The sequence below is a fragment of the Hyperolius riggenbachi genome, chromosome 2 (genome assembly GCF_040937935.1).
Source record: "Hyperolius riggenbachi isolate aHypRig1 chromosome 2, aHypRig1.pri, whole genome shotgun sequence".
Taxonomy (NCBI): Eukaryota; Metazoa; Chordata; class Amphibia; order Anura; family Hyperoliidae; genus Hyperolius; species Hyperolius riggenbachi.
In genome coordinates this window covers 25,987,839-26,004,141 of record NC_090647.1, presented here as the reverse complement: position 1 = coordinate 26,004,141, position 16,303 = coordinate 25,987,839, and the positions used below count along the sequence as shown (strand labels likewise).

The following is a 16,303-nucleotide window of genomic DNA, read 5'->3' as shown; positions in this document are numbered from 1 at the left end:
GTGATTATCTGTTTTGACTTTTGCCTGCCTCGACTATTCTCCTGAACTCTGATCTTGTACCTCGATATTTCTGATACTCTGTTGCCGAACCCCGGCTCGTTCCTTGACTCTGCTTCTGCCTCCTGATTTTGTACCCCGATATATCTGATACCCCGTTGCTGAACCCTGCCTGTACTTTGACTCCGCCTTTGCCTCCTGATCTTGTACTTTATCTGTCCGTGTGTGTACGACCTGGCTTGCCCGACCTCGAGAACCGACCTTACTGTTAGAGGCGGTTCCTCGCTCTGTTAGGGATCCTTCCTCCTGAAGGTTACTTTCAGTCTGTCCTTCCTACTGTCAGTCTGACTCCTCCCGTCTTGGAGAGCTCAGATCTGCGGAAGGAATCTGTGCAGTTCTCCTTGCCGCACTGAGGCTTGTCCTCTGTATTACTGTTGCACCAATCACAACACTCTACTCAGGTGACCAGAGGTTAGCTAGTATATTGGATTATCGGTGATACTGCAGATCACATATAATCTGGTATACGTCTGTATTTCCTGTGATACTGCAGATCACCGGTAATCAGACCTCTCTGTGCTTCACCGGTCGTTACAGAAATATTTACATTGCTGCCATTCTTACACTCTTAATGGCAGAGGCCTCAAATCTGGTGCAGTCAGTCACTGGGAGACTGGGGTTTAAATTCTAAAAAGGGGACAGGCTGCAAACAGCCAATCAGATTTGTTTAATTTCAATTTAAAAATGCAACTTATTGATGCCAAGGACCCCAAAGCTCAAAAACTTGGTCATTGAGTGACTGTATGTCAAGGTTAGAAACAGTGGGCAGAGCCAAGAACAACTAACTTTTTACATGGGAAAGTATAAACTGCAGCCATTCTTACTCAGTTAATGGCAGGGTTCTCAAACTTGACACAGTTGGTCACTGGGGGACTGGGATTAATATTCAGAGATTAAAAGTAGATGGGGCCTACAACAGCCTTTCAAAATTCACCGATTGATTCTTAAGGGGAATATTGAAACTGCAGCCATTCTTACACTGTTAACGGCAGAAGCCTCAGACCTGCTACAGTCGGTCATTAAGTGACAGGGGTTCAAATTCACTAAAGGGGTAGAGCCACAAACAGCCATCAGATTTATTTTCTGGATAAACTGCTTCCATTCACATAATTTTGATTCCAGGAACCCGAAAGCTCTCAAACTTGGTCATTGAGTGACTGTGTGTCAAGGTTACAAAAACTGGGTGGAGTCAAAAACAAATTTCCCTGGGAAAATGTAAACTGCAGCCCTTCTTCACTGTTAATGGCAGGGTTCTCATACTTTGCACAGTTGGTTACTGGGTGACTGGGATTAATATTCAGAAAAGTGGGTGGAGCCTAAAAAACGCCAATCAATATTCACCTGTTGATTTTCAAGGGGAATATTCAAATTGCTACTATTCTTACACTGATAATGGCACAAGCCTCAAACCTGGTACAGTTGGTCATTGGGTCACTGGGGTTCAAATTCAGAAAGGGCGGTGGAGCCACAAACAGCCAATCAGATTTGTTTTTATTGATGCCAAGGACCCAAAAGCTCACAAACTTGGTCATTGAGTAACTGTGTGTCCAGGTTACAAAAAGTGGGCAGAGCCAAAAACAAATTTCACTGGGAAAATATAAACTCCATGCCTTCTTTAGTGTTGGGCCGAACGGTTCGCCTGCGAACGGTTCCATGCGAACTTCAGTGGTTCGCGTTCGCGTCCCGCAGGCGAACTTTTGCGGAAGTTCGGGTTCGCCCCATAATGCACCATGAGGGTCAACTTTAACCCTCTACATCACAGTCAGCAGGCCCAGTGTAGCCAATTAGGCTACACTAGCTCCTGGAGCCACTCCCCCCCTTATAAAAGGCAGGCAGCGGCGGCCATTACGGTCACTCGCGTGCCTGCGTTAGTGAGAGTAGGGCGAGCTGCTGCAGACTGTCTCTCATAGGGAAAGATTAGTTAGGCTTAGCTTGTTCCTGGCTGCATACCTGTTCTGTTCAGTGAACCTGCCACTGCATACCTGTTCTGTGAACCCACCACTGCATACCTGTTCTGTGAACCCACCACTGCATACCTGTTCAGTGAACCTGCCACTGCATACCTGTTCTGTGAACCCACCACTGCATACCTGTTCTGTGAACCCACCACTGCATACCTGTTCAGTGAACCCACCACTGCATACCTGTTCAGTGAACCCGCCACTGCATACCTGTGCTGTGAACCCGCCACTGCATACCTGTTCTGTGAACCCACCACTGCATACCTGTTCTGTGAACCCACCACTGCATACCTGTTCAGTGAACCCACCACTGCATACCTGTTCAGTGAACCCGCCACTGCATACCTGTTGTGTTTCAGTGAACCCGCCACTGCATACCTGTTCTGTTCAGTGAACCCGCCACTGTATACCTGTTCTGTGAACCCACCACTGCATACCTGTTCTGTGAACCCACCACTGCATACCTGTTCAGTGAACCCACCACTGCATACCTGTTCAGTGAACCCGCCACTGCATACCTGTTCTGTGAACCCGCCACTGCATACCTGTTCTGTGAACCCACCACTGCATACCTGTTTAGTGAACCCACCACTGCATACCTGTTCAGTGAACCCACCACTGCATATCTGTTCTGTTCAGTGAACCTGTCACTGTATACCTGTTCTGTTCAGTGAACCCGCCACTGCATACCTATTCAGTGAACCCACCACTGCATACCTGTTCTGTGAACCCACCACTGCATACCTGTTCAGTGAACCCACCACTGCATACCTGTTCAGTGAACCCACCACTGCATACCTGTTCTGTTCAGTGAACCTGTCACTGTACACCTGTTCTGTTCAGTGAATCCGCCACTGCATACCTGTTCTGTTCAGTGAACCCGCCACTGTATACCTGTTCTGTCAACCCACCACTGCATACCTGTTCAGTGAACCCGCCACTGTATTCCTGTTCAGTGAACCCGCCACTGCATACCTGTTCTGTTCAGTGAACCCGCCACTGTATACCTGTTCAGTTAACCCGCCACTGCATACCTGTTCTGTTCAGTGAACCTGTCACTGTATACCTGTTCTGTTCAGTGAACCCGCCACTGTATACCTGTTCAGTGAACCCGCCACTGCATACCTGTTGTGTTCAGTGAACCCGCCACTGCATACCTGTTGTGTTCAGTGAACCCGCCACTGTTTTAAAGCACTTTAGGCCTGTCATTTAGCATTCAATGTGATTTCTGCCCTTAAAACGCTGCTTTGCGTCAAATCCAGATTTTTCCCGGGGACTTTTGGCGTGTATCCCACTCCGCCATGCCCCCCTCCAGGTGTTAGACCCCTTGAAACATCTTTTCCATCACTTTTGTGGCCAGCATAATTTTTTTTTTTTCAAAGTTCGCATCCCCATTGAAGTGTATTGCGGTTCGCGAACTTTAACGCGAACCGAACCTTTCGCGGAAGTTCGCGAACCCGGTTCGCGAACCTAAAATCGGAGGTTCGGCCCAACTCTAGCCTTCTTACACTGTTAATGGCAGGGTTCCCAAACTTTGTCCAGACGGTCACTGGGTGATTGAGATTAATATTCATGGAAGTGGGTGGAGCCTATAATAGCCAATCAAAATTCACCTGTTGATTTTCAAGTGGAATATTTAAATTGCTGCCATTCTTACACTATTAATAGCAGATGCCTCAAACCTGCTACAGTTAGTCATTGGGTGGCTGGTGTTCAAATGCTGGAGAGGGCCGGAGTCACAAACAGCCAATCTGATTTGTTTATTTTCTATAGGAATATACAAATTATTGATGCCAAAGCTCACAAACTTGGTCATTGAGTGTTTGTGTTTTAGAGTTAGAAAAAGTGAGCGGAGCCAACACCAGCCAAATACATACCCGGGCAATGCTGGGTCATCAGCTAGTATAAAATAAAATTATTCTTAGTGAAAAGTACTGCCCAAAGAAAGCCTAGTTTGTCCCGCAAAAAAATAATATATAGATAATTTCAGTGTGATAAGTAGCAATTGGCAAATTATTGGGAGGAGCATGATGTGACTGAAAATTGCTCTGGTTTTAAAGGGGAAAAACCTGTGGTACTGAAGTGATTAAATATATCAAAGGTTGGAGAGTGACAAATGTGTTGTGGCAGAGGATTCCAGAGGAGGGGTGAAGCATGTCCAAAATGTTGTATATGTGAATGGGAGGAGGTGATTCTAGAGGAGGACAATAGAAGGTCATGTGCAGATCTGAGATTGCAGTTGGGTTGGTATCTGGAAACTAGTTAGGAGATGTATCCAGGAGAGAGATTGTGGAGATCTATGTAAATTAGAGTTAAGAGTTTGAACTGGATCTACTGGTTAATTGGCAGCCAATGAAGAGCTTGAAAGAGAGGAGCAGCAGAGGAAAGGTGAGAAGAAAGATGCATGAGACGAGCAGCAGAGTTCAGCTGGGGAATGAGATTGGAGGTAATAGGATACAAAGAACACAAGGTAAAATGAGATTTGGAAATTAGAGAGGAGAGAGAATGTTCAGAGAGTGGTGAGAAAGCAGATAGAGAACAGTCAAGATGATTCAAAGCACCAAAGCTGGGCACAGCCATAGCCCTAGTGCTATGCTGTGCACCCCGCAAAAGGGTCATTTGGAGCTCTGGTGATCACCAGACTCAGTATTACATCTCCCTCTGCAACTCGGAGGAGGGGGGATTGTATTTAGTACCACCAGGGATTTGAGTGACAGCAGGGTAAGCCCTCATTCGTCCCACCCTGTGCCCAGCTCACCCGTGGCCAAATAGAAGTGAGGTGTGGATAGAATTAGATGGCTGTATAGAAAAAACAATACGGATTTTGTCAATTTTATCACTGAAGTATGTTTCAAATTCTTCAGCTGATAAGTATGTAGAAGAAGGGGGTGGAGAAGGGAGTGAAAAGTGCTGAACAAGCACTTTGGATTATGGATCATCTGTGAAACATTGCAAACCAAATCTTGCCTGTTTCTGTTTTTTGTGAAAGGCAAGAAGCCACTAAAACCAGTGCAATCTGGTCCTGATGGAATGATACCATCAATATTAACAAAATGTATTCATGAGGACATTTTCCGACTTTTCTAATCATTTCTAGATTCAGTCAATTATTTAGGTCTTCCTTTTTTTTTTTTTTAATTAAAACATCATTTTATAAAATGGGAAAATTGTACTATGGTTTGTAAGTTCTAGCACGTAAAATGTATCGTCATTCTCAAGTGCATTCATTAGCAATTAGAGAGGTCCGTGAGGAATACAAATCTCTCTTTCTCCACCGTCTACCTCTTCTCTAGAGGGACTTGGAACGATTTATAAGAGACTTGCGAGGTCTGTAGATGGTAATATGAGGAGCACCAAGTTCCCAGTTGAGACCCAACTTCATCATCTCGTTGTTCAGTGGTATTGACTCCGAATTGTTAATTATCTCTTAATTATTTCCTTTTATGAAACTGTACTTTTTCTAAAACTAAAACCCTTGTGGGATTGATATTTTCCTAACAGGTAAGAGATCATGAAGCTCCATAACTCTCATTCTTTGGATAATTCTAACAGCATATACCTGATTTGCACGTCTTTTATACAGAAGTTATACAGAGATTAGCTACCGACTTTCCACATATAATATTAAAGTGCAAACAAAAACTTTCGTGTAATGGGGGTTAAAGGAAACATCCGGCAATCTGAAAGATAAAGGCTGGGGCTTCTTCCAGCATCTAGAAGTCTGTTGGGTCTCACGGTGCAGTTCCGCTCTGAGCCAGGCCTCCACTCTCCCCTCTGTAAGATTGTGACCTGAGACTAGGTTGGGATTTTATGCGCGGGTGCACTGCGCACCTCTTGTGATCGGGCTCCAGTTGATGGGAGTGCTTTGCGCTACCACAGTTTAAAGAGGATTGAACTACTCATGCGCAGAGTGCTCCTGGCAATGGGAGCACAATCACGAGTGGTGTACATGTGCATGTGCAGAAGATTCCAACCCAGCTGTGGGTCTCCCCTCTTACAGAAGGGAAAGTGGAGGCCTGGCTCAGAGTAGACCTATGCCGTGGGGGCCTAACAGACTTCTAGAGCAGGGGTCAGGAACCTTTTTGGCTGAGAGAGCCATTCACAATTTGTTCTCATGAATAATGGTTCTTTATTATTATTATTATTATTTAGTACTAGCTTATGGCCCAGCGTTGCCCGGGTATGTATTTGGCTGGTGTTGGCTCCACTTACTTTTTCTAAACCCTAACGTACAATTACTCAATTACTCAATGACCTAGTTAGTGAGCTTTGCGGTCTTTGGCATCAATAATTTGCATTGAAATGAAACAAATCTGATTGGCTGTGGCTCCTCCCCTTTTCTGAATTTGAACCCCAGTCACCCAATGACCAACTGTATCAGGTTTGAGGCTTGTACCATTAACAGTGCAAGAATAGCAGCAATTAAATATTCCCCTTGAAAATCAATAGGTGAATCTTGATTGGCTTGTGTAGGCCCCACCCACTTTTCTGAATATTAATCCCAGTCACCCAGTGACCAATTGTGCAAAGTTTGAGAACACTTCCATTAACAGTGTAAGAATGGCTGTAGTTTACATTTTCCCAGTAAAATTTGTATTTTCTCTGCCCACTTTTTGGTTAGGGGGATCAAAGTACCAAATTTCATTAAAATCTGTTCAGCCATTGTTGCGTGAATGAGTAACAAACATCCAAACATCCAAACTTTCGCGTTTATAACATTATAGTGATATTTCTATCTCCTTATCTGGCTTATCTAGTGAAACATGTCTCTCTGGCCCCTATTAAATTAACATTTCTCACTGGAGATGTTTTCACTACTTTTCGATAAAAAATAATTTAAGTATCCAGCAAGCAAGATAAAAGAAAATGGTTTGATATTTCTTTTTCCCTACTTTTAGTACTTTTTCAATGGCCTAGTACTTAAACATTATTTTGCAGTTAAGAAGATGCAAATTTAACTATTGGGAGAAAACACGGAAGAAAAATGTATGGAAAAGCACTTATTTGATTAACATTTCTCCTGAGTTTTCTCAGAGGAGATGTTTTCTCATCTTATCTTTGCAATGCATTTTCAGCACCTAGCAAGTGAAAAAAAGCACTTTTAAATAAAAAGTAAGTAGTAAAGAAAAGCAATATCAAATTTAAGGACATTTTATATATCCTATTTAACCATTTCCATACCAGCAGTCTCTGCCCCCTTAAGGACCAGAGACTGCTGGTGAGGTAAAACGCTAAATCCCCGACGAATTACCGCAATAATCCACCGCTCCCGCTGGTCACGCCATTCTGTCCCCGCTGCAGGTCCCTCTCTCTGCAGTCCCTATGATGTCACAGTGCTGTGAGCTGGTCAGGAGCCACTTTCAAAGGCTCCTGACCCTGTCAATCAATGTAAGCCAATGGAATTGGCTTACAGTGATGACAGGGCCAGGAGCCAATGAAAAAGGCTCCTGACCCGCTCACACAGCTCTGTCGTCATAAAGACGGCAGGGCAAGTGTATTGCAGCAGGGAGAAAATGGCGTAATCAGCAGGAGCGGTGTGACTGCGTGGTTGATTGAAGTCTACAACCTATCAGATCCGCGCTGCCACATGCAGGACATACAGTAGATTTAAGACCGCGAATAGTTAAGTACAATTTGTTTACTGTTGGCTGAAAAGTCATTTTATTGAAAAATGCAAGAAAAAACGCTGGAGAAAAGTTTAATCAATTAGAACTCTAATCTGTTTTTCACCTTGTCTATAGAACCCTTTAAACATCCAACAAGCAAAGCAATATAAACACCAAGAAGTTACAGTACAAGGAAATTTTACTGGTGTTTGCAAACATAGCAAAAGTTGCATTATTTACACCACATGCCTTGCTTCAATTCTGCACATGACGCAAATCGCAAAATGCGTGATAAGGAGACTATGCATATGTTGTGTACATAATGTGAGTTATGCTATGTGCAAGTTACATTACCTGTGTAAACACTGGTGAAATTGCTGTGCATGGCAATTTTACCATATTTTGAGTAATTTACCAAAAGGGACAAAAAGTAATATTGTAGCTAAGATCAGAAACAAGAAATGTATAGTTATTATTTATTTGTTTCTTTTATTTATTTATTTTTTTTTTTGGGGGGGGGGGGGGGGGGGAGTGAAAAGATATTGTATTGTTGAAGCACTGAAAATATATTTTATGTTTAAGATGAAAAATAAGTAGGAAGGTATAACTCATAAAAAGTTTTCTTAATTCTTTATTTTTTTGTTTTGGCCAGGTAGAGTAGGTTATAGCGCCTTGTTCTGGGTGTTTAATGTCAACATGCTCCAGCCATGGCAATCTAGGACGTAGCTCAGGCCCACTTTATTTTAAATTTGTTATTTTTACAGTTTTATAGCTCTGCAGTCATATGTGGGAGCAGAGCTACAATATTTAATCTTTTGATTTTTCTTGCATGATTTATCCTGTTACCAGGAATCAAACACAGGGATGCTCGAATGTACCCAAATTCGATTCGAGTACATTTGAATTCGGGTCCGGGTCAAATTCAGATTCAGCCGGTTCTTAAAAGTTCCAAGAAAAAAACGATACATTTAAATGCCGGTCAATGACAGATCGTGGGAAATATTTCCCAGCAGTTAATAGCAAAGGCCCCTTACATCCTAGCAACTCCAAATGTGCAGGATATGTTAAAAAGATAGTGGGAATCAATATTTAATAAAAAATTCAACATTTTTAATTTTGGAGAATGTTCTGTCTGAGTGTGGGAAATCTGAAAAAAAATGGTGTGGGGTCCCCCCTCCCAAGCCTCTGTAACCCCTTGTCCCCCATGCTGGCTGAGATAGCCAGAATGCAAAGCCCCGGCCTACTGGGGCTTCGCACCCTGAGCTATAGCAGCCCACATGGTCCATGGTATGGGGGGGCTCCGGGGGAGAGGGGCGGCCAAGCCTTCCCCTCTCCCCCTGAGCCCTTGTCCAATCCAATCTGGTGCCCCAGGAGGAGGTGGGAGCAACGACTCCCTGGGGGGTTCATGGTGGCATCTGGAAGTCCCCTTTAAGAAGGGGACCCCAGATGCCCACCCCCTCGCAGGAGAAATGAGTATAGGGGTACAAAGTACCCCTTACCCATTTCCACAAAGGGTTAAATGAAATCTCCTATTTTTCCAAAGGACGATGGCTCAGCAGTGGCAAATTTTCTAGCATTTTAGGGACTCTTAGGGCGCTCAGGACTGGTGAGTTTTGGGCCCCTAACCCAAAGAGATCATAGCCTAGGGTCACAAAAACCTGTTTATTTTTGCAATGGTACTGGTGGTGATTCTGACAAACATAAATCGCAGCCATGGCCGTTAGCAAAGTCTGAATATGCAGGTAGAAGGCATATTGTTGTACTTGCACTCCAATTTTGGGTTCCCTACATCTCTGCAAACCAGAGTTACGGGGGTGCAAAAGTGATAAAATCCCCCATAGGCCTTCATTGGGGCTTATGTTTTGAGGATACAAAAGCGCTGGTTTCTGCTGAACGGTATGGTACGGGCCCGAAACTCCTTACAAAGCCTGAAAATTTGGGGCTGCTCAGCCGTACTGTTCAGCAGAAACCTGTGCTTTTGTACCCTCAAAACCTAGGCCCCAATGAAAGCCTATGGGGGATTTTAGCATTTTTGGTACTGGGAGTGGGGACGGACATAAATCGCAGCCATGGCCGTTAGCAAAGTCTGAATCTCAGGACATGTCACATGCAGGTAGAAGGAATATTGTTGTACTTGCACTCTAATTTTTGGTTCCCTACATCTCTGCAAACCAAAGTTACGGGGGTGCAAATGTGCTAAAATCCCAACAATCCCAATGGATCCCAACAATAAAGTAGGTTATACCGCCTCGCCCTGGGTGTTTAACGTCAACATGCTCCAGCCATGGCAATCTAGGACGTAGCTCAGGCCCACTTCGAATTCGAGTTCTGGATTCATGAAAAACTACCCGTGATCATGGGTAAATTTGAATTCAAGATCACTGGTAGAGATGGCCCAAACAGTTTGCCCGCGAATGGTTCCAGGCAAACTTTAGGTGGTTCGCGTTCGCCGGCGAAGGCGAACTTTTGCGGAAGTTCGATTCGCCCCCATAATGCTCCATTGAGCAGAACTTTGACCCTCTACATCACAGTCAGCAGGCACATTGTCACCAATCAGACTGCACTCACTCCTGGAGCCCCACCCCCCATTATAAAAGGCAAGGTTCTCCTGTCATTTTACGCACTCGTCTGCCTACAGTAATTAGTTAAGGGACAGCTGCTGACAGACTCTGCTAGGGAGAGTTTAGTTAGGCTCTTGTAGGTTTGTTCCTAGCTGATTGTTATTCAATCCTGCCTGGTCTTGTCTTCCAGGGAATTGTAGTATTTCAATAGCTTACATACCTTGGCTGGGAATTGAACCCAGGTCTAATGGAATGATAGGTAGCTCACTTCACCACTATACCACCACCAACACTACATGCTGAAGTCAGCCTAGCATGTACCATTATGATATATCCAAGAGAAAATTGCTTAAGGATTTGTAGTATGTCAAAAGCTAACTCACATTGGCAAGGAGTAGAACCTTGTCTTCCAGGGAATTGTAGTATTTCAAAAGCCAGCTTACATACCTTGGCTGGGAATTGAACCCAGGTTTGAGTGTGTGGTAGGTAGCTCACTTCACCACTATACCACCACCAACACTGGGTTCTATTCCCGGCCAAGGTATGTAAGCTGGCTTTTGAAATACTACAATTCCCTGGAAGACAAGACCCTCCTCCCTCTGTGAGGAGGGAGAGAGGGATACACATCCTGATGTTGTAAAGCAGTGTAGGCCTGCAATTCAACATTCAATGAGATTTCTGACCTTAAAGGGGAACTGAAGTATGAGGTATACGGAGGCTGCCATATTTATTTCCTTTTAATCAATACCAGTTGCCTGGCAGCCCTGCTGGTCTATTTCTCTGCAGTAGTATCTGAATAACACCAGAAACAAGCATGCAGCTAGTCTTGTCAGATCTGACTTTAAAGTCTGAAACACCTGATCTGCTGCATGCTTGTTCAGGGGCTATGGCTAATAGTATTAGAGGCAGAGGATCAGCAGGGCTGCCAGGCAACTGGTATTGCTTAAAAGGAAATAAACATGGCAGCCTCCATATACCTCTCTCTTCAGCTCCCCTTTAAAACACTGCTTAGTATTAAATCCAGAATTTTTCCTGGGACTTTTGATGTGTATTTCACTCAACCATGTCTTCCTCCAGGTATTAGACCCCTTGAAACATTGTTTCTATCATTTTTGTAGTCAGCAGAAATGTTTCAAAATTTTTAAGTTTGCCCCCCCATTGAAGTCTATTGTGGTTCGCGAAAGTTTGCGCGAACCGAACCTTCCACGAAAGTTTGCAAACGGGGTTCACAAACCAAAAATCGGAGGTTCGCGACATCTCTAATCACTGGCGAGCAAAACTCACACATCCACAGTGCAAGAAAATACTTAACATTAACAAAAATAAAATGAATCCTCATGAATTGAAAATGTAATAAACACAGTGTAACGTGAAAAAAATATTTAGTAACAAAGCAGTTAGATCAATAAGCAACAGTTAATGAGTTAATTTTAAATGAAAATTATAATTCAGTACTGAAGTTAAAAAATAATTAATTCCAAGAAAATGACAGGAGTTTAATTACTTTGGAATCTATTTATGATGCAGGGGAGCCAAAAATGTTAGCAGTTTTTTGAGAAATCACATCTGTAAAATTGTACATAACATTACTCTGCACATGTAACGTTCACTAAATGCACAATAGTCCGTTCTCACAGCGAATCGGCACCAATCTTGCCTAGCAAGATTCTTGCGAGTCGCGACCTCCGACATGATCATGCTAGTTAGCTGAGCATGTTAGACAAATATATATGCCTGTCCAAACTGTCAAAAAATGTGTGTGTCATAACATCTCCCCTCCAGTAGTAGTGTGCCTTTTGTCAAACAAATAGAAGAAAAAAAAGAGATATTTCCACTTAATTTTTTTTTTTGGGGGGGGAGGGGAAGGGGAAATGTGGTGTTGTCAACCCTTTTTTTTTTGGGGGGGGGGGGGGGGATTGATAACCTATTAGAAAACTGCTATGCACAGACAGCAACTGTACTGGTACTTATGCTACTTGAGTACCACACGTTGTGCAGTCACATTTTTTTAAATAATCTATTAGACATGTTGTGTCATTTTCCCAGCTTAGTGACTTAATACTGGAGTCCTCTATATTCATTAAAGAGCTAGACTAGACTTAAAGATAGCCCCTAGACTTAAAGATAGCAATGTGTTCTGTTGCTATGGAGGAGGTAGAGGGATGACGTTCGACTTCAATCGGTTGGGGGTGTTGAAAATAGTATCGTTATTGGCCTTGCTTAGACATTGGGGGCTGTTAAGGATCTAACAGGATGGATCCTTAACAACTAGATTAATTGTTATACAAACACTAAAGTTAATCCTTTAGCCCTTGAAAGTAAGGATACAGTTCTTATTTTTCTAGTACTTTTTTTTACTTTACTGCATTTAATATGTAGGTATCTTACTAGCTAAAAAACGATCAACATATTATGAGTTTGTTATGACTTTTTATTTCAGACAGGAGCATGACGAACCAGACTGAGGTCAAGGAGATCATTCTTGTTGGATTTCCTGGACTTAGAGAAGAATTTTACCCTCCAGTCTCCCTTCTTCTGCTTCTGATATACATGGCATCACTGTCAGCCAATGGTACGGTCATCAACCTGGTCATCACGAAGAAACGTTTGCATAGGCCGATGTATGTGATAATTGCAAACCTGGCTGTTTCTGACCTCCTTTTTGACACCATAACATTACCAAAAATCATAGCCAAGTATTGGTTTGGGGCCACCACGACTTTCCCAGAATGCGTGTTACAAATGTTTTTAGTCCACTCTTTAAATGGTACAGACTCCTATATCTTCATGTTCATGTCCATTGATAGATACTTTGCTATCTGCAAGCCTTTGAGATACTCACAATTTATCACCACCAGGGTGGTCGCTATGTCTTGTTGTACCTGTTGGGTCGCAGCAAGCAGCACAGCTCTGTGGACTATGATAATGAACGCACAAGCGCCTCCTTGTGGCTATAACAGGATTAACACGTTGATGTGCACCAACATTGCAGTCACAGCTTTAGCCTGTGTTGACGTCTCTATCATTAGGAAGGCCACCTTTGTTTTTGCCATGTTTATACAGTTCGTACCGTTAAGCTTTATCACGTTGTCATATATCACGATCATCAATGTCATCCGTTTATCGTCAAGCTCTGACAATTGGGGGAAGTCTTTTTATACTTGTTCCACTCATCTTTTCGCTGTGACTATACACTACGCTCCCCGAATCTTTGTATACACAGCCAATCAGATTGGCCTGGTCTTTAATGCTGACATTAATGTGATTGTCCTTTGTCTGTACTCCTATGTGCCACATATTGCCAACCCTATTATTTACTGTCTACGAAACAATGATATAAAACAGACTTTCAGGACTTCCATTTCAAGTTCTCTGCATTTCAAAGTAAAGGCTAAAATACTGCCCAACACAATAACTAAGTAAAATGAATGTAATATATACAAGCATGAAGTCTATAAAATTTGTTAAAGAGTAACTGTCAGGCTGCAGAAGCTAATTTAAACCTCTATTCTCCTGTGTTATGCTGGGAATACACGTTAAGTTTTTACTTTAGATAGATGGGTTCGATAGATAAATTCCAACCTGTTGGATCTGGTCGATTCTACTTTCGTTTCGATTCTCCTCATTCAAGTGAATGTAATTGATAAGAAAAGATAAGGAATCGAGAGGGGAATCGAGCAGTGAATCGAGAGTAGAATCGATCGAAAGCGAAAACGACGGCAAAAACGAACGCAAAAACGCATCGTGTATTCCCAGCATTAAACAGTTTAGAAGGAAGCCAAAAAGGCATTAGTGAAGATAAAAATCTCTCTTACCTTTGATGTGTGCTTATCAGCAAAGCTGTTAGACCCAAGAGGACGCAAGCCGCATACTATACTGCAAAGCATTCTGGGGCCCTCCCCTCGGCTGCTAATGAGACGTTACAGCAGCTTGTAATCAGTCCAGCGCGTAGCACTGATAAATCTCCGGGCAGAGTACACTGCAGGAGTCAGCTATTGTTCCTAGCCACATGGCTCATTAATATTCACTGCACACTGTGTTATTCAGTACGAGCTTTTCTGTGATCAGGAAGCAGGCAGGACATGACGACACATTTGACAGAAAAACATGGAGCCTGCCATGAGCTGTCAGGAGCATCAATCTCTGCATATACTATATACAAATTCTGTGAAATCCAAACGTGGACAGTGAAATGCATATGTAATGTAAGTACAGCCAATCTTTAGCTACTGATATATGTGTTTATTTTCTCTGAGACCTTATACCTAACAGCTCCTCTTTAAGTAAAAAATGCAACTAAACAAAACACCAATTGCCACTCTAAAGATAGAGAGTGAATGGAGGTAGACACAGTGGAACTCATAAATTAAGGTTCTCCAGATGGGAAGACCATCAGAGAACATACAGTGGCTTGCAAAAGTATTCGCTCCCCTTGAAGTTTTCCACATTTTGTCACATTACTGTCACAAACACGAATCAATTTTATTGGAATTCCACGTGAAAGACCAATACAAAGTGGTGTACACGTGAGAAGTGGAATGAAAATCATACATGATTCCAAACATTTTTTACAAATAACTGCAAAGTGGGGTGTGCGTAATTATTCAGCCCCCTGAGTTAATACTTTGTAGAACCACCTTTTGCTGCAATCACAGCTGCCAGTCTTTTAGGGCATGTCTCTACCAGCTTTGCACATCTAGAGACTGAAATCCTTGCCCATTATTCTTTGCAAAACAGCTCCAGCTCAGTCAGATTAGATGGACAGCGTTTGTGAACAACAGTTTTCAGATCTTGCCACAGATTCTCGATTGGATTTAGATCTGGACTTTGACTGGGCCATTCTAACACATAGATATGTTTTGTTTTAAACCATTCCATTGTTGCCCTGGCTTTATGTTCCTGATGCTGTGCAGAGCATGATGGGATTTCCTATGTTGTTGTTCATGTTGCCTAACAACTGGGAGAGGTGCTCAGGACACAGGACAGTTGGAACTGTGTCTCATGCTCCCTGTCACCTCCTTTCAACCAAAAAGATGGCTGCTATCATGAAATCACAAACATTTGCCTGTTCTTTTAAAACAAAGTGGGTAAGAGATTACAGAACATTACCTATCTATTTTAATTAACAGAACTAAGGTAACTTAATGACAGTATGTTTGTTTAGGCAGGAGTTCCTCTTTAGCACAAATGCAGTGCAGCCTTGCCCCTCTTTGTGATGTAACTTCCTGCCCATCTTCACTTTGCTAGTTATAGTGAGAGACATTTATTCCAACAAAGCAAAGCTCAGAGCCAATGTCCTTATATCCCTATAGGTGTAGGAGAAGGATTACCCTATGAAAACAAATTGCAAATTGTGTGATACTGTATAGTAGATTAAACACCCTAGTGATCACTGCTGGACAAATGCAAATGTGCCTTCACCGGGAAACACTTAATGGGGTGCATTCCCCCAAGTGGGTTACACTCACCATGTGCCCACTTGATACACTAGGATCAGCACACTCAGTAGTATATTGACAAACTTCAAGCTCTTTTCATACAAAAGTTTCCATAAATACACTTCATGTTCCACAAGGACCAGCAACTTGCAATAGATAGGTGCCAAAGACACCCAAAGTCCATCAAATTCCTGCTAGCCAACTTGTATAAAAAGTCAGTGGGGGAATAGAGTCATGGAGAGTCAATACAGATGCTTGTTTCAGGTGTGTGATTTTGACACTATTGCAGCCAAAGAGATCAGCAGGACAGCGAGGCAATTTGTATTAAATAAATATGGCAGCCTCCATATACCTCAATATCCCTTTGGAGCAACAGTGATGAGGCATATTAAAAAAAAAAGCAGCAGAAGATGTGTGATGTACAAAAGTAAGGGAATTGCTCTGTGACCCTTAAAGGACAACTGTAGCAAGAGGGATAAGGAGGCTGCCATATTTATTTCCTCTTAAAGTGAACCTAAAGTCTGCCCCCAAAAAATTAGATGAACTCACCTGGGGCTTCCCTCAGCCCCCTGCAGCCGATCGGTGCCCTCGCAGCTCCGCTCCGATGGTCCAGGACCCGGTGGCGAACACTTCCGGTTTGGCCGTCAATGGACGACAGGCATGGGAACGCGAGTGATTCT

The 16,303-nt window shown here is 42.9% G+C and overlaps 1 protein-coding gene across 1 annotated transcript in view; it reads left to right on the top strand.

Annotated features, from left to right (window-relative positions):
• LOC137544696 (olfactory receptor 13C7-like) overlaps positions 1 to 13,608 on the top strand; it is a 34,767-nt gene extending 21,159 nt beyond the window's left edge. The window contains exon 2 of the mRNA XM_068265791.1: positions 12,626 to 13,608. Coding sequence (XP_068121892.1) covers positions 12,634 to 13,608 — 975 coding nt within the window. The 5' untranslated portion in view covers positions 12,626 to 12,633. The remainder of the gene's footprint in view (positions 1 to 12,625) is intronic.
• Positions 13,609 to 16,303: the final 2,695 nt, after the last annotated feature.